This window comes from Bipolaris zeicola, assembly GCF_000523435.1.
Source record: "Bipolaris zeicola 26-R-13 unplaced genomic scaffold scaffold_49, whole genome shotgun sequence".
In the NCBI taxonomy this organism is placed as follows: Eukaryota; Fungi; Ascomycota; class Dothideomycetes; order Pleosporales; family Pleosporaceae; genus Bipolaris; species Bipolaris zeicola.
In genome coordinates, this window is record NW_006912098.1 from 50,418 (window position 1) to 67,481 (window position 17,064).

General features: G+C 52.4%; 8 protein-coding genes across 8 annotated transcripts; 3 read left to right on the forward strand and 5 right to left on the reverse strand.

The window, feature by feature from the left end:
* Nucleotides 1-463: 463 nt before the first annotated feature.
* Nucleotides 464-2,181, forward strand: COCCADRAFT_35656 (uncharacterized protein; the record flags this gene model as incomplete). Its single annotated transcript, XM_007712765.1, has 2 exons — nucleotides 464-802; nucleotides 862-2,181. 2 exons carry the CDS (start codon nucleotides 464-466, stop codon nucleotides 2,179-2,181), a joined length of 1,659 nt encoding a protein of 552 aa, XP_007710955.1.
* A 2,265-nt stretch (nucleotides 2,182-4,446) lies between these two features.
* COCCADRAFT_92706 (uncharacterized protein) lies at nucleotides 4,447-4,608 on the reverse strand (the record flags this gene model as incomplete). The annotated part of the gene is made up of 1 exon (XM_007712766.1): nucleotides 4,447-4,608. The coding sequence occupies one exon, from the start codon at nucleotides 4,606-4,608 to the stop codon at nucleotides 4,447-4,449; it is 162 nt and encodes a 53-aa protein (XP_007710956.1).
* Nucleotides 4,609-5,155: 547 nt separating this feature from the next.
* Nucleotides 5,156-6,901, reverse strand: COCCADRAFT_92648 (uncharacterized protein; the record flags this gene model as incomplete). Its single annotated transcript, XM_007712767.1, has 6 exons — nucleotides 5,156-5,270; nucleotides 5,321-5,878; nucleotides 5,937-6,232; nucleotides 6,288-6,556; nucleotides 6,627-6,777; nucleotides 6,827-6,901. The coding sequence occupies 6 exons, from the start codon at nucleotides 6,899-6,901 to the stop codon at nucleotides 5,156-5,158; spliced, it is 1,464 nt and encodes a 487-aa protein (XP_007710957.1).
* Nucleotides 6,902-8,384: 1,483 nt separating this feature from the next.
* On the reverse strand, nucleotides 8,385-8,537 carry COCCADRAFT_92741 (uncharacterized protein; the record flags this gene model as incomplete). The annotated part of the gene is made up of 1 exon (XM_007712768.1): nucleotides 8,385-8,537. A coding segment is annotated over one exon (153 nt), but the record flags the coding sequence as incomplete, so codon positions are not given.
* Nucleotides 8,538-9,005: 468 nt separating this feature from the next.
* Nucleotides 9,006-10,754, reverse strand: COCCADRAFT_35658 (uncharacterized protein; the record flags this gene model as incomplete). Its single annotated transcript, XM_007712769.1, has 6 exons — nucleotides 9,006-9,730; nucleotides 9,760-9,889; nucleotides 9,942-10,337; nucleotides 10,390-10,450; nucleotides 10,502-10,660; nucleotides 10,711-10,754. The coding sequence occupies 6 exons, from the start codon at nucleotides 10,752-10,754 to the stop codon at nucleotides 9,006-9,008; spliced, it is 1,515 nt and encodes a 504-aa protein (XP_007710959.1).
* Nucleotides 10,755-12,079: 1,325 nt separating this feature from the next.
* On the forward strand, nucleotides 12,080-13,089 carry COCCADRAFT_92746 (uncharacterized protein; the record flags this gene model as incomplete). Its single annotated transcript, XM_007712770.1, has 8 exons — nucleotides 12,080-12,129; nucleotides 12,215-12,265; nucleotides 12,328-12,345; nucleotides 12,400-12,416; nucleotides 12,470-12,484; nucleotides 12,538-12,659; nucleotides 12,710-12,926; nucleotides 12,977-13,089. 8 exons carry the CDS (start codon nucleotides 12,080-12,082, stop codon nucleotides 13,087-13,089), a joined length of 603 nt encoding a protein of 200 aa, XP_007710960.1.
* A 587-nt stretch (nucleotides 13,090-13,676) lies between these two features.
* COCCADRAFT_92674 (uncharacterized protein) lies at nucleotides 13,677-14,784 on the reverse strand (the record flags this gene model as incomplete). The annotated part of the gene is made up of 4 exons (XM_007712771.1): nucleotides 13,677-13,807; nucleotides 13,912-14,187; nucleotides 14,295-14,473; nucleotides 14,684-14,784. The coding sequence occupies 4 exons, from the start codon at nucleotides 14,782-14,784 to the stop codon at nucleotides 13,677-13,679; spliced, it is 687 nt and encodes a 228-aa protein (XP_007710961.1).
* Nucleotides 14,785-15,950: 1,166 nt separating this feature from the next.
* COCCADRAFT_35661 (uncharacterized protein) lies at nucleotides 15,951-16,479 on the forward strand (the record flags this gene model as incomplete). The annotated part of the gene is made up of 4 exons (XM_007712772.1): nucleotides 15,951-15,953; nucleotides 16,120-16,157; nucleotides 16,213-16,359; nucleotides 16,419-16,479. 4 exons carry the CDS (start codon nucleotides 15,951-15,953, stop codon nucleotides 16,477-16,479), a joined length of 249 nt encoding a protein of 82 aa, XP_007710962.1.
* Between the last annotated feature and the right edge of the window lie 585 nt (nucleotides 16,480-17,064).

Below are 17,064 nucleotides of genomic sequence, written 5' to 3' on the forward strand. Positions count from 1 at the left end.
ATATGCGAACTCACTTTTTCTTTGTAAGCCTTGGTAGATGAGGAGTTGAAATACAATGCAAGATTGCTTTGCAGATGGAATACTATCATTTGCCCTTTCAGACAGGGGCAGTCGCGCAACCCCACTCAGGCAACCCTCGAAGAGTGGGTACAGTTCGTTGCCGGCAGGGAGGGCAGCTTGGCAAGCGGCTGAGTGTAGCCCGCTGTTTGGTCAGGATTATGGCGCAAAGCGGTTCAGTGAGCAAATAGGCAGAACTAGACCTGGTGGTGTGTGGCCACAGTTCCTTGATGGTGTGGTGTAGGAACACGTGATGTACGGCGTTTAGAAAGCAGCTATCCCCGGATGTGGGTACTAGGCCTAGTCGCACGGACCCCTGATGATAGAGATGCTCCACCAAAATTTCTAGAGCTCCAACTTTTAAAACTTAACCACCATTGTCTGCCTTCGTTCCCCGCTCCCGGCCATGCTCACCGAACAATTCGTGGCCGCTATATCGGCTTCGACCAAGCCGAATACTGGAGTTCTCAAAGATGCGGGTATTTTTGTTCACGAGTTCCAGCCGCTGGCTGCTCAACGACAGGTCTTGAAAAAGAGCGCGACTGCGCCCAATGGCATCGCCGTGAGCGCTACACACGTTTTCGCCGCGCAGTCGGAAAAGGCAGTAGTGCATGTGTATAATAGGGAAAAAGGCAACCAGGAAGCCCTTGTGCCCTTCCCAGAGAGAATCCATAGCATCGCGCTGGCAGCACATGATAGCGTGCTGTTGGCTGGAACAGAAAGTGGGCGAGTACTAGCTTGGGAGGTTAGTCGCGACACTGTCACAGATACTGTAGTCATGTAGGGCTCTAATGTGTTCTCTAGATCAGCTCAGGCCGCCTCGTCTCTACCTCTACTTCGCATCTCCAGCCAGTGACGTGCATTGTCGTTGATCCATCCTCCAACTTCTTTCTCTCTGGCTCCTCCGATGCCATGATTCACGTATGGGCCCTGCCCTCGATACTTTCCTTCTCGCCTGATGCCTCGCGCTCCCCCGTACATACCCTCTCTACCCACCGCGGTCCCATCTCTTCTATTGCCTGCGGGCACAGTTCAAGTAGCGCCAACATTGCCGTATCTATATCGGGTGACAAGTCTGCTATTGTATGGGACTATCAAAATGGACAAGCGCTACGCACATACCTGTTACCGGAGATACCCACTGCCGTCACCCTTGATCCTGCCGATCGCGCATTCTTTGTTGCCTACACCGACGGTAGTTTGCAGACAATTGATTTCTACGACGAGGTGCAAAAGACTACCTCGGTAAATGTCCTTCGTGACAGTGCTTTGTCTCACCGCCCTATCCAACCCTCGTCCAAGACCCGATTCAGTGCCGATTCGCAGAAGCTCGGTGGAGCCCTCAGCCTGAGTTTGAGTTGGGATGGCACAACGCTCATCTCTGGTCATGCAAGTGGCAAGATTGCTTCTTGGGACGTCGCCAAGTCAAACTATCTTTCAAGTCCAGCCAATCTTCCAGGGCCTGTCTCAAATTTACAGTTCCTTGCCCCCACAGGCTTTCCCAACGCACATGAACCAACGTTCACCATCCAGGCCATTGTTAAACCAAAACAAGACACCGGACTTGCAAGCAGCGGGAATGGCTTAGTGCCACCACATTATACCCTGAGCATGCAGCTGACGGGTCGGCTACGCAGCGCTCACTTGTCTGCTAGTGAGCAAGGACGTGCAGGAAAAAGCGAGTTTGAAGAGGCCCTCACCCATCCCAGTTTTCCTACTAGCATGCTTGAGGAGAGTCTAGCCGAATTGAACTCTTGGGGCACTCAGGCCAGGGCCACTGTCGCTCCGGCAGCCAACTTCATGGCCCTGGACACAGATGATGCAGGTGCCTCCGGAACTACAGGCAACGCCCAGCAAGCCGAAGTCAAAGAGCTCAAGAAACAACTGGCAAGCCTCCAGCGCATCCAGAAAGTGACCTTTTCGCAGCTTTCAGAGCTGCGTGAGGAGAACGATTACTTTGTGGCCCAAGAGAAGAAGCGGGCAGAACGTGCCAAGACACAAGCAAAGAGGAAGACCAATGGCGCGAAGCATAGCCTTGATACTGCGGACGTGGAAATGAACGACGGCACCGACGCCACTTCCGACTCAGGGCTGAGTGATGCTCGGGCAGACGAAAAGCCTTGAGCGTTGGCAATGCTCGAAGCTCAAGCTTTTTCTCCTGCATTACAGGGGAGAAGAAATGACGCATACGATTGCAGGTGTATCCTTGGCTTCCGAATACTTGGATTCAAGTGTGAGCTTGTGAGACTTCCACGCCCGGTCCGCATGTCACAGCAGGTCAAGATGGTGCGGAACAGACGCTGGCTACCAACACCCCATACCACCTTTTCCAGCTTGCACCCATGGACGGCAATTGCTGCCGTGTTGCAAAAACCTCAAGAACGCCTTTTCTAGAATTTCAGCCACAGATTACAAGCCCTCTAAGCCACGACGCCCACAGAGCGGGGCCCACCCTGGGCGGTTGAATCTTGTCATTGTGTAACCATTGACGAAATTGGTTACACGACGCAAGCACGACACTGTGCCTTGGATTCTGCGCTCGGATCATAGTCAGGTGTTCTCACGGAAGACACTGAGGCGGCTCAATCCAGTTTTGATCGATCACGCATCACATGCTTGACCTCTGTCGCTGCGTTACAACAGCGACCATGCGCGGTGGGGACCTCCAAGCTTTCATACCGGGATATCGTTGCTTGTGAGCGGAGTAGATACTGCAAGAGAAGGAAAAGATAGACCTATGTAATCTTTTGTCTCACTGTTGTAAAACACAGCCCCAACGTATACTAAGCAACTGCATAAGGACACAATGACTAGCAGTTTTGCGATCCGAGAAGCCGGTGGAAAACCAGGCGGAAAACTAAGTTCAATTCCATAGTGGGGGTAGGGCGAAGCAAATAGGCCTAGATACGGAGCCCTTCCTTCTTGTGCCCGATCGGCGTTGGCTTCTCGTATACGCCCGCCCCCTGTCTTTTTACAACAAAAAGCCCCCGTCAATATGATAGTAATGCCGAAGCTACTACCTCCTCTATAGGATATGGCCTCCGGTTAACTCCGTAAACTTTGTCCTTCCATAGCAACACGAACGGACCAAAAAAGATTAAGTGAAGAAACAGGGCGAAGAGAGTAGATGGGAGAGAAAGAGAGAGACGGGAAAAGCAAAAAAAGCAAAAAAACACACCCTTGCATACGGTTAGGGCTACCAGCTCTCTTTCTCTCTCTCTCTGACTCTCTGAGCCTTTTTACCCGGGATGTTCCACGTAACAAACCCCCGTCTCCTGAACTTGGTAAAATCTGTGAACAGCCGTTCCAGGTGTGTATGTACATGCAACAAACAGGGTACACGCAACCTTTCTTTTTTTCAAGCGTTCGCGTCTGACATACAGTATACCATCACTTTTTTTCTTGTTTATTTTCTTCTTCTTGGGTTGGTCTTTTACTTTTCTGAATTGTTTTTTTTATCGATTCTTTTGCTCCCCTCCGTGGCGTGGAGAAGGTGAAGAAAAAAAAGAAGTTGCCGAGGCGCGGGGGAAGGGGAAAACGGAAAAAAGAAATGAAGGAAAGAAAACGGTGAACGCAAATTAAGAACCTGAGCTACTTTGGTTAGTTTCTTCGTCTTTCCTATCTCTATCTCTCTTCGTGCCTGGTTATCTGCCTGTATCTGTGTACGTATACGTGTGTACGTGTCTGTGTCTCGATATTAAGCGTAGTAACCCCCATTTCTTATATAACCACCGGGACGCTCAAACGCCTAGTACGTTTACCAACCCCCCACCCCTGAACTCCAAAATCAAGTGTTTGAAGAATGTTGGAATAGTTTACAATGATAATATTTTACTTATTAGCCGTTCCCCCTCCCCCCCCCCTAGGTTTCTTTTCCAGCGAAAAGTCCCCATGTTCATTAATAGTAATTCAATTGTTATTGTTATTGTTTGTATTTTTCTCCTAAAATTTAAACTAAAAAAAAACTTCCACGAAATTAACAAATTAACATACTCTACGATTGTTAAGGTGTTCTCTCTTCTTCTTTTTTTATTTTGCTTTCCCACACACACACACCCCGCACCGCTTATGCGTTACCACTAGTTGCGTGCCTGCAGCTTGGGTTTTCCCGTCTCTCCCACCCTCCCCCTCCCCCTTTCCCCTCATTTCCCCTCAATCTTCGCTCAACATGTTCCCCAAAAGAAAATATGAGCTAGCGTGATGTGCATTATCTACCATCCTGATTATAGTTTGTTAATTACTATCATTCTTCTAGTACCGTCTAATCAAAAGGCCACGTCATACATGCACACATCACATCATCCATTGGCACTCAAAGTTAGTTTTTTTGAACATTGTTGATATTTTTTTTCTGGCTGTAAGTTCTAGTCCTCTGCACCGCCTGTCCACTCAGCTGTCGTTGAAGACAAATGAGAGTAAGCCCTCGGTCGTTGATACATTCTGAGCGGAATCTGGAACCTCAATCCTTGTCGTCGATCGCGTCTGTTCTAGGACCCCCCCAGACATTACACGTATCGTGTGCCCATAGACTTCATAGTGATGACGAGGCATTTTCCAGTGCAGCGACAGAAAACCCGCCTATACCAAATAGTGTTGTGTTACACTGAAAGAAAGTAGCTGTTTGATTAAAGTATGCCAAAAATGTTGACAGTTGGCTAATAATACTACGGGGAAGGGAACAAACAAGGGCCATGATAAAGATGCTCAACTCTAAGGTCGATCACCCTGAGGTAGATAGTCTTTGATGTTCATCACGGTCGTGAATCCTTGCGGGGTTGGTGTGTAGGGAAGAAGTCAAAGTACAGTACTCCGCCCTCGCTGGAAGAACAATGGATAGTGGATGGATGCTAGAGTAAAAGCAGATGCATGTCCAAACAAGCCCAAGAATAAGCACTCAAAGTGCCTTCGCTTTTCCATGTGTAGAGGTAGCTAGTTGATGTCCCGAAAGGGAGTAAGAAATTTGTTGGCCGTTGTTCGTCGTCAATGGTGGAAGGCCGTGTAGATGATGATGTAGGTTGTACGGAAGGTGTCGCTAAGATGTTGGAGAAAAGCCGTGAAAAGAACCGCAAATGAACCGAAAGCATGTAAAGTAAGGTGCTTACGAAGAATGTGACTTGTGTCGGCCTTTGTTACCTGTAGCGTACTCGCCATCGGGACACCATTGTTCCGGTTCAAAGTCTGGATTCATAAAGTGTGCGGTGTTGAAGTGAGAACTTGAGAGTGTAAGTAGGAGACTAGTGCATGAACAAGGCATAATGCTTACTTGCGAAAGATGGACGTCTGGAACGGCTGCACCTGCATTGAAGATCCGAACCCAGGCTCCAGTTCGTACATGGATGGCCTGAAAGGGCCACCTCGTTCAACGCCTATCGGGGCTGCTCTATCGATGCTGACAGGAGGCGGGGGAGGATGTATGGGGAGTGTCACAGGAGGTTGTTCGAGATTGATGCTGTGATGGCTCGCTGGGTTGTACTGACTCGCATTACTGGTGTGGATCGGTGCAACAAAGTCCAAATGTGAGGAGCTGACCGGGGAGATCGGCGCTGTTGTTGGAGCATAGGGTTGCACAGGTGTAACCTGAGAGTGAGAAGCGGGGCTGGGACTGAAGTCGTACGACAATGAAGTCCACCGCTGACCTAGGCCGAGACTAGAAGGGTATATTCCCGGGATCATGTTCATGACGTCGCCAACGTTTGTTGCGGTCGGTATGAATTCGTCAGTGTAGTTAGCCAGGGCAACCTGGAGTGGTTGCTGCTGGGGCACGGGCTGATGCTGGACCTGGGGCACGTCCCCAGCTTTGTACAGGATATCGTAGTGGCCGCTAGTCAAAGTCAGAAAGTGACAAAGGAGAAGAGTCAGCACTAAGATGGTAGACTCACGGCCTGTAGAGTAGCCTCAACATGGGAGCGCCAGAGATTGGACGATGGTGTGCGTCTGTCGGCTCTGAATAGAAGCTACGGTTGATCTCTTCGCCGGGCGAGCGGTCCAGATACCACACCTCGATGCCGAAACCTGCCGGCTTGACTAGGGCTTCGGCGAGAGCAGCAATGCCGACATTGTCGGCTTCACACTGTGTGGGCTCGATGTTGTTGGCACAGTAACCTCTGACGTCCCCGTTGTCAATGAAATGGACAAAGTCATCGGCATGCGTCTGCACCCAGGCGCTGGCCAGGAGCTAACGGGCATGGTCAGTAGTGTCAAGGGGAAAAAAGGAGATGCACAAAGCCAACCTTGACATAGGTAATGATTGCCATGGACTCGCCCATGTCGTTGAAGGTGCGGAGCAGGATATCGGCGGCCTGGCCATCCATGTTGCGCAGCGAGTTGGCCAGCTTGTGCAGGAGCTCAAATGCCTCTTCGGCAAAGTCGATCCAAATGTCACGCGAATAACCAATGTGATCCAGTAGGTTGCCGAGTGAGTTGAGACGAGCCTCTTCTTCGGCGAATTTGTTGACATCGCCCACGCTCAACAGGGCCTCAAAGTAGGTGAAGGCGATTGCTGTTTGCGTTAGCAGCAGCACCAAGCAATAGAGAGGGTTGAGCAGGCCACAGGCGCCATGCAAACTTACCCCGCCATCCACAATGGCCATCGCCACGACATGTGCGGAAGTAGGCGTATTTGGCGGGCAGGGCAGCCGTCTTGACTTGGTACACCGGATCTGCGGTGGCATACTGCGTCGTGATAGCAGCGCTGCTTTGGCGCTCGCCCACAAGTGGGCCCTTGGGCGGTCAGCGCGCTTTCCAAAATCACAGGCGCACGCTCACTCACAGTAGCCTCGGGCTCGTACTCGCTCGACAGCTTCTGCAGCTGGGCATACTCTTCGTCCGAGGGATACGCAGCCATGTTGAGGTGGGGGTCGCGGTGTTGATGTTGATGTTGGCGGCCTGGGTGTTGGTGGTGGCCAGTGTGGTAATGATTATAGCTCCCGGAGGGAAGGACCGGGGCGCGGATAGCGAACGCCAATCCGCTTTGGTAGTGGCTCTGTGCCGGCACTCCATAGTGGCCTTGGTGCACATGGGCATGCGGGTGATGATGATGCCCATGAGGATGAAAACCCGTCAACACCGGCTGCCTGTTCATGGCGACTAGAGCTCGACGGTAAGTCTCTGAGTGTTTGGGTGGGTGAGGGAGTGGGATGGGAGCTGCAACGCTCTCAATCTCCGCCCGCGATTTGTCCTAACCTGCGTTGCTTGGTGGGCGGTGGGCGTGACTGGCCTCAATGGCTGGCAATTGGACCAAAGGATTCCACAGCAGCTTCGGTAATGCGCATCGATCTCAGCACCAATTCGCCCGCAAGCTACTGGCGCGAGGGCAGCAGCGCCTTTAGTAGGCGCAGAGGCGCGCGGCGCCGGGCTGGAAGCTGTGTCGTTGCTGTGATACCCACCGACGCCCAGGGGCACAGCGCCAATATATCGGAGAGACAGGACAGATGTTTGCGGCGTGCAGGTGGAATCTGACCTGCCAGGAACCAAGACAAGTCTGCAACACTTTTTGGTCCAGTCGCTCTGCAATGCCCTATTCTTGTTGCACCGGGGACCTGGGAGGCGAAGTCAGGGTGTATGTGTGCGTGTGTAAATGTATGTATGTGTGAGAGTGTGTGAGATTGTGCACAAGAAAGAGAAAGAAACGGGCGTGACGGCGTACAAGAGCGAGGCCATGCACACAGACACACACACACATACATACACAATCAGCGCCTAGATACATCAAACAAAAGCAACTGTTAACGAGAGGGGGGGGTGTGGGCGGGAGGGGGCAAGACCATGACCCATGGCACGTTGGCCAGGGCAAAGCGGCACTGTATGCGCAACAGGACTGGGCGTGTGATATGCCATCACTTTGCCCAACTAGTCCTGATGGAACCGGAGTCTGGAAATTGAAGTGCACTCTGACTCTCTTTCTGGCCTCTTCCACGACTCTGTCAAGGTCATGGCCGAGCAAAGAGCCGGGGGGGAGCGGCTCAGCCAACGCTCCCACAGCCGCCAACCGGAGCATTTGGAGCCAGTCGCTACCAGTGTGAGCGTAAAAAGTGTGAGGCTGGCCGAGGGAGGATGCAAAGCGATCAGCAGCAGCAGCAGCAGCAATGGCAACAGCACAAGCAGCACCAGATGCGGCAGGCGATGCCGTGTGACGGCGGCAAGAATCGTCTCCAAGCACAGCATTCACCGAGGCAGGCCATGGCGTCGAGAACGAGGCAAGCCCTCTCACACACGAGGCCGGGGGTGGATTACATGATTCGCTGTGCACCTCCATGGCGCTGATGCGACAGGAAAAAATAAAAATAAGAATAAGAGTTCCCGCACACCCGAGAGATAGCCTGGACAGGTTACCGATCCCACGCCAGGTGCGAGTCAGGAAAGGCGTGGGCTCGCTTGATACCAGCGACCCTCGTCCCGTGCCCGCTTCCCCGGGGCGTAGCGCCGTTGTCGTCGGGAACTCCCTCTGCTCTCATTCGTACTCGCTCCCACTCAAGCTTCACTGTACTGCGTCACGCACAACCCACTCTCCACAGCGCACCCGTCCTTGGAGGATGCCGCCCTCGGCCACGCAACCAGGTCGCTGGAATGTTGCATTGACAAAATGAGCTCGTCATGCATCACCCTCACTACGCACAAAGTGGACCGTCGCTGCTGACCCATCCATGGCTAATTAACTAGTACCCGCTGTGGCAGTTGCGTGACCAAGCCTGCCCGACCTTCTCCGCCGTCCAACTGACCATGTTGAAACGCCTCCGCTGCTGCTGCTCGATGAACCCTCTAGTCTCGTGCTACCCCGTGGGCCAACCCCTTGCCTGCTCCTCCTCCTCCCACCACCCTCATGCCATGTCTCAAGTCTTCTTCAGGTGAGGAACGCCTCCGTCACCCCAACGTACAACCCTCCCGACGCCCCCGTGTCCCGGAAACCCAGTTGCGGGTCATCTTGTGAAGCCCACGACCGATGATGCAGGTCATCCTTTACTCACCATGCCCGTCTGGCGTCCTGGGCCCTTGCCCTTTGGTCGCGCTGATTTGGCTCCCATGGAGCCTTGGTTCCACCCCATACCTGGAGCCCCGCCAGGAGTGAACTGGGACCCACTCTCGTCAGACTTGAAGCCCTCGCCCTCGTTTAGCACCGTCTGCCACAGCACTCCGATGGCGCTGCTCCATTCCTTGATCGCCTGCACCCGATCCATGTCTGTGCTACTCTCAATCTCCACCGTTCCGTTCTGCTGGTTGATCTTGCCGCGTAACCGCTTGTCAACAATCAGGAACCCTACAATCTCTTGCACTTCAGACAGTGATATCTTGAGCTGTTTCGAGATAAAGGCTAGGGTAAACCGCGTGTACGGCGCAACCAGCTTCACAATCGCCTTGGTGCGCACATTGCGCGTCACTTCGTCAATGTTCTCGGCAATAAAGGGATCCTGGAGCAAGTCACGGTTGTTTTGCAGAATCTTCTCGTATCCGTGAATATCCTCCAGCTGATAAGCATTGACCAGGTCAGTCATGGTCGAGATGCGTGGATCGTTCTGATACGGCTTCGTCTCCTGCGAGTCAAACGGATTGATATCCGAACCCGAGAGCATGGTGGCAAGAACCAGGTACTTGAGCACCTGGATGCGTTGAAGCGAGCCAGCCTCGTCATAATTCTTGAAACTCTCGAAGAAATCACTCTGTGCCCCCTTCCAGTTCTCTGCTACGAGTTAGCGCTGGCCGCCTGACTTGCGTGACATGGATGTGCGTTGTGCTTGCCTTCGCTCATGTGCATCTTGCCACCGCATTCGCGGATGATGCCCATAATCTTGGGATGTGGAACTGCTGATTTGACCTTGAGTGCTCGCTGATAGAGAGCCTTTCGGAGGGTTAGAGGGCATGCACATGAAATCACATTTGGGGCGACTGACCTTTAATCGCTTGTTATTCCTAGTCTCAGCATACATAAGAATCTCGAGCGAGTAGACCTCCAACGAGTATGTGCCCTTGCTTGGGTCATCGGTGCCGTCTTCCCGCTGGCAGGCCTTGTGCAGCTCGCGGAGCTTCTCGGTAAGCTGACGATAGTCCTTCCTGTCCAACCATAGCCGAGCGAGCTTGATGTTGGTCTTGAGCCACAGCCGCTCATTGTTGGTACTCTGGAAGATGTCTAAGGTGAGGGCGTAGAAGTTCTCCATGCACCGATAGGCGTCGGCGTCTTCTGCGGCTTTTTCTATAAAGTCGAGCATGTTGTTTATTGACTTTTCCGAATAGTTGCGCGTCACAGCAGACTTGACATAGGTGAGGAGCTCCTTGTAGTGCTCAACTGCCTGTCTTTCCGTTAGCTGTGGCGTTCTCATTGTCGTGGCGGCATGTACGTGCCTTATCATAGCGCGCCAGCTTGAACTCGAGCTTGATGGCCTGTTTCAACCCTTTGAAGCCCCTTTGTCCCCGTCAGCTCGTATCCATGACGCCAGATGTGAGTGTCGCGTACCATTCCGACTTTTCCTGCTCCAGTGCAGGCATGCCCAGGAATTCATCTATGGCCGCCTCGGGGTCGTCGGCCTTGAGCTGTTTTGCATTGTAGTACTTGTTTTCGATGTCGACGTCGCCACTCTCCTCGTCGTCGTCATCCTCGTATTCGAAGTCATACCTCAGGGATTGGTTAGATATGGAGACAGTGTAGAAGCAAGCGCGACTTACTCCTCCTCGCCGGAGTCTTGCATGAAGTCGTCATCGTCCGACATGTTTGTGGGTTAAAGATGTGCAATGTGCAATGCAGTTAGGACTGGGTGGGTTCGTAGAGATATGAGATGCTGGGCCCGAATTGCTCCGTTGGGATGTTTGTTGGTATGTGGCTCAGCAGGGCCAACTGCGACTTGTTTGTCTGCGTGAGGCGGTGATGGTTGTAGTGGTGGTGCCTGCGCGTTAGTAGAGCCACCCCACTTGCGCGGGGCTAATAAGCTGAGCTCCCCAGGCCGCCATCCCACCTGCACTCTGCGAGGCCGGTCACGTGCCATTGCGTATGTGTACTCGGAGCGGGCTGCTGGTAAAGTGAAGTGTACGTATGTACATGTACGTAGGGACATGTGTACACTACTACATGGTGCATAGTAGGTAATATACTATACTACACTAGCACTGTTACGTCGGTGCATGCACAGTCAGCAGCCAGTAACCCAGTGCCCCCCCAAAGCCCGAGTGCCGGCTTGGGGCATGGTGACATGCTTTGGGTGCAGCCCTACTGTTGAGCCCCAACAGTCCTGTGCCCGCACACAGCTTGGGGCGCGTCAGGATGCAGGGACTTGGCGAGCCAGGCCAGAGAGTCGACAAGACGGTAGTTTGTTCACGGTGCAAAGGGCGGTGGATTGGCGTGGGCACTGGATTGGGCCGGGCATCGTGAGTCTGGTACGGCATCTGCTAAGTACCTCGACCTTCTTTTTTCGGACCGGTCTCACACGTGGAGTTCCCCGGACATTCGTATCCCAGATGCCCTATCAGCCACTCGCACTCGCTCTCTGCCTCCATATCGCCCGCCTTGGTTCGCTCTCTGCGCCCCCGGCCGTCATCCGGGCGCAATCATTCGACCCCCTCTGCACTTAGATCCTGCTACCTGCCACCATGCCCGCCCTTCTCCCGCTCTTCTCCCGCCAGGATTGGTGTGCTCACGGCTCTGCTAAGTCCCTCATGGGTCGCCTTGACACCCGAGCGCTTGCTATCGAGGCTGTGAGGTGGTCGCGCGGGTGTGACCAGTGCTAATCACCCTTTTAGGTTTAACCCTGGCTACGAAGGGTGCATCTTCAACTCCACTGCTCCATCCGCCCCATCGTTTGCCTCTCCACACACCAGCATCTGGATCCCTCACAACTTGACACAACCATCCCTGCCGCCCGCTGCTAAGAGCCCTGCCTGCCACGCCTAAATACTCTTCTTGCCGCCACCCTCGCCGCCCCAGCTGCCACTGTTGCTCTTCATCCTCCGTCCTGACAACGCGCGCGCGCCGCGCCCTGCTGCTCCCTGAGCTCACAAAACCACTTCATCGCGGCCTCGTCCCCCCTTCTCAACTACCACCATGCCTTTGTGCGGCGGAACGAAATCGGTGCAGCGCAAGCTGGTACTTTTGTATGTCTGCCTGAACTCGGCACGCCTGCTTGTCTAGGCCCCGGGTCCACGATGCGACAGGACTTGACTAACAGACGTTTCACAGAGGTGATGGCGCATGCGGCAAGACCTCATTATTGAACGTTTTTACACGAGGGTACGTATGCCATTGTGCTCTTGTTGTGTGTGTGTGTGTGTGCCTTGCTAATTCTTACGTAGATATTTCCCAACAGTATAGTAAGTACCTTGCGCTTTTGGTGTTGGCGCCCAAGGCTGACCACGCCGCCTCAGCGAGCCCACGGTATTCGGTAAGAGCACCCATCACATTTACTATGCAACATCTGCTAACCCATCATCGTAGAAAACTATGTACACGGTTCGTGCGCCATACTCACATTTCTGCTCAATTGAATTGACCCTGGCCTCTAGACATTTACATTGACAACACACACGTCGAGCTCAGCTTGTGGGACACCGCCGGACAAGAAGAATTTGATAGGCTACGATCGCTCAGCTATGACGACACGCATGCAATTATGCTCTGCTTCTCTGTACAGCCGTCCAGCCATGTGTTTTCCAGACGTTTGCTTACACGTGCCAGGTCGACTCCCCAGATTCGCTTGAGAACGTAGAGACAAAATGGGTTGGTGAAATAGCAGAGAACTGCCCGGGTGTCAAGCTTGTCCTTGTTGCGCTCAAGTGTGATCTTCGCAAGAAGGAGGACGACGATGCCGACGAACAGCAGCCAGAGAAGCCATGCATTGACTACGACGAGGGTCTGCGCGTGGCAGAAAAGATTAAGGCTCTGCGATATCTTGGTACTACAATATCGTCCTGCATCTCTTCGAGTAAACTAACATGAATCCAGAATGCTCTGCTATGAAGAACAGGGGTGTCAACGAGGCCTTTACCGAAGCCGCTCGTGTTGCGCTCCAGGTCAAGACCAGCAAAGACAAGAGCGGAGGCTGCACCATCCTCTAGTTGATTTTATTTGCTGTCACCTCGGTTGGACGACTTGACAGATTTCCAACTCCGAACCCTTGGCCTCGCCACCCGCCCCATCTTCTCGTTCAATCAAGGCGCACATCACCAAACTTTTCCCTTTCGCCATCTGCTGCCATTGCATTGTCCCCCTCTTTCTTCACGTGTCGATCTTCATTTCCGTTCAGTGCCTCTTGGACAACCAGCATACGACATGATTTTGGCTCACGCCCATTTGGATAAGAAAGAAAGACGAGCTTTGTGCGAGCTGGCGGCCACTTGCTCATCAATTCTTTTCCATTTGTCTCTGGAGAGGAAGTCTGCTTGGCTTAGATCTCTTGCCTTTTACCCCGTTTTTTTCAACACCCTTATTATTTTATTGTACATGTTCGCTACCAGCTTAGCTGCATCAGCGCTGGCCTTCTTTCTTTTTACTTTTTCTCCTTAGTTTAGTCTTGTGTCGTCTGAAGATGGTGTGCGCATGCGCGCGCTCTTTGACAATGGCGAAAGCCCTCTGTCGCTTCTAGGCTGAAAACATGATTTTTTTTTGTATAGAGTGAAAGCATAGTCATGTTAGATAAGATATATCAAATAGCTTGCGCTCTCCACACATTCTTTGCGGGACCCTGCTGGCAGTGATACTGCAATCTTGCTAGTCCTTGTTGCTTCCTTCCTCCCCTGTCTACTACGACGAACCTATCACATCCCCCTCCAACCCCTCCACCTCTTTAACCTTCTTCACCACCTTCGCCGGCTGTCCCATCACCACGGAAAAATCCGGCACATCCTTCGTCACCACACTCATCGCCGCCACCGTCACACCCCTCCCTATCGTCACACCCGGCAAAATCACCACATTGCCCCCAATCCAGCAGTCATCCCCCACCACAACCGGCCGCCCATACTCGATGTTATCGCGCCGACTCTGCACTTCCGTCTCGTGCGTAGCCGCGAAAATAGACACATTGGGACCGAACATGCAGCGCGCACCGATTGTAACGAGCGAGCAGTCGAGAATAGTCAGGTTGAAGTTTGCGAAGAAGCGGTCGCCTATGCTAATGTTGCAGCCGTAGTCGATGTTGAAGGGTGGTTCGATGACTTTTTTTTTTGTCGTTAGAAAACACAATGGAGAGAAAGGTAGCCCATGTTTTGTTTTGTTTTGTTTTTTGCCTGGGGGTTATATTATTTAGATGGGAAAAACGTACAAATGTCGTCGCCTAAATGGCCGATTACTTCCTTGAGCATTTTTGCGCGTTCGGCGGCGAGGACGTCGAAGCCGGTTGCGGGGTCGGTGGAGGCTGGGGGGAACCATGTGTTGTATTTGTTGGCGAAGGCGCGGGCTTTGAAGCGGGCGGCGGTTAGATCGCGGGTCCAGGAGTCGTAGCTGTTTTGTTATGGTAAGTTGGTTGTTGTTGTTGTTAGTGTTGTTGCCGTGTGAGGAAAGGAGTAAAATAGTTTGTTTGTAAATACGTTGATGAGATGCTGGAAATGTGGAATCTGGCGCTGAGAAATGTAATGTATGTGTGGTGTGTGTGTTTTATGTTTCATAGAATATGAACATGCTGACTGAATAGAGAACACATGGTATACATACAGCATCCCTGATATCATCTTCTCGTACTCTTCACCCCATGGAACATGGTTGAGCTTCTTCGCCTTTTCTATCTCTTGCATGTTCTTTTCTTGTGCTGCCATTTTTGCGTTTTCTGAATTAGTCCTCTTGAAAAGTCTCAGACCTGGTCGATTGGATTGCGAAATGTGTCTTGAAACAATGTATCAAATCTTGAATAGATGGTTCGTTATTACTTATACAAGGTCGTGCTCACAGGTTCCCCGGAGTTCTCCCACGACAAGCACCTCGAGACACGCTAAGTGGGGTAGAGAACAGGTCAGGCCGGTCAGTTGGGGTAATACCTCGCACTTTAGCGCTCAGCCAGCTCCCTCCGAAGTTTTTCCTGAGGGCATGTGATGTACTCAGTGCCAAGAGACGGTATGCATCCGTTTGGTGGTTACGTGGTTACTGGCAGTAGGTAAGGTGGGAGGCAACCTCACGTGTCACAGCTGCACACGGCGCGACTTCTGGCCACTCACAACTGTACATGTACACTGACGTCCAGTAAAGGCCTTGTCGGTCCGATGCCACTTGAACCGCCACATATTTTTCTGCGTAATGAACTGTAGCTTTTGATGATTGAGGGCACTGACACGGCTTCCAATGGTCAGACTGGGCCAATGCGGGCCCCGTCTCAGCCTTGTGTCACCGCTTTCGTTTTATCGCCATAAAAATCCCATTTGCACAGCTTCAGACGGGGACCTGCCAAGTGGTTGAGGGTGAATGACGCCTGCATGCTGTTCCCGCAACTATCTGTCGCCCTTAGGCGCGGGGAAGCTCCGTCATCAAGGACAAGGAATACCGTACTTGCGATACTCGTGAGGGGTTCATGGAGGTATCTCTCCTCACAAACCATGAGATTCTTACGTGCGATCATACTTGAGATGTTTAAGAAACAGTCGGGCTGGCTATAGTGCTTCGCTTTGACTCGCTCTTTCCACGACTCAGCGAACACACCCCTCTTGCTCATCGCTGAAAGGCAAAACTGTTCAATATCCAGTCCTGCTCACAAGTACACATACACACACTGCCAATTGAAGCTTATATTACTCGCCGCCGGTGAAAAGTGTTTGGTGCACGGACGCCAGTGTTAGCGCGTCGGCTAACCAGGCAAGGCCCGCCCACATTGGTTTTGCACACCCTCTCCTCCTCTACAAGCCGTCCGCGTCCTCGACTCTCGCGCCCAATCCATCGACTTCAAGCCACCGGCGATCAACAACCAGTTCAAGACTCTCCATAAACCGTCAATATGGTGAGTTTGACCCTGCGAAAGCACAGCGGAGCGTTTGCGAGGGGCTAGTGGGCAGGCACACGAGACTGCCGGGAGTTTGCCACATTTGTGCAATTCACACCCTCTGGCCTCGCAGCGCTGCGCAGAAACAAAAAAAGATGAGGAATTCGGGCTAACAATCCGCCAGGTTCTCGCAGTTGACCTTCTCAACCCCTCCCCGGCCGCGTACGCATACATCTCCGCCTTGTCGACTTGGGCCAGCGACTAACAGCCGATCTAGTGAGGCCCGCAAGCACAAGCTCAAGACCCTCGTGCCCACCCCCCGCTCCTTCTTCATGGACGTCAAGTGCCCCGGATGCTTCACCATCACCACCGTCTTCTCGCACGCCAACACAGTCGTCGTCTGCCAGGGCTGCTCGCAGGTCCTGTAAGTTTTTTGGAAACAATTCGGTACATTGCAAAGGGCAAGGGCTAATGCATTCACAGGTGCCAGCCCACTGGTGGCAAGGCGCGGTTGACCGAGGGCTGCTCTTTCCGAAGGAAGTAAGCGACTCGTTGTAGTGACAGCGGGGATTGATGGGTTACGATGACGACTATCATGGCATAGGGTGTAGATCTCATTGGCGCCGCTCGGCTCGACCGCAGGATAGAAGAGGGATCTTTCGACTCGAGTCAATACAAAAGTCAACAAAAACGGGAGTTCCGGATATCTTAGCGCTCATGGACCACCCTTTTCCCTCGATTCTATTTCCTTTTTTTGTTCGGCATGGTCTTTCAGCTTTCATGTACATGCATGTGGGAGGAGAGATGGCATCTCAGAGCCTTTGGATTAGTCGTCCAGGGTGAGGACCGGTTTGCAATCGAGGATACCTACGCATGCTAGCGGTCCCTTGTAAATCAAAACGTCAAATCCTCACTCGTTTCGCATCAATTGTAGCAAGTGACTTGCTATTCGTGAAGGTAACGAGATATCTCTACTGCCTGCATAACATGTGAATGTATCTTTGATGGGGCTGTTTATTAATGTATGCCCAACCTACGGACTGCCCAAACTCGACATAACGCCAAGATTTACCCACGTGACGGCTTCAACTTAAGCAAAAAAATATTTCGATCTCCACGCAAAAAACAT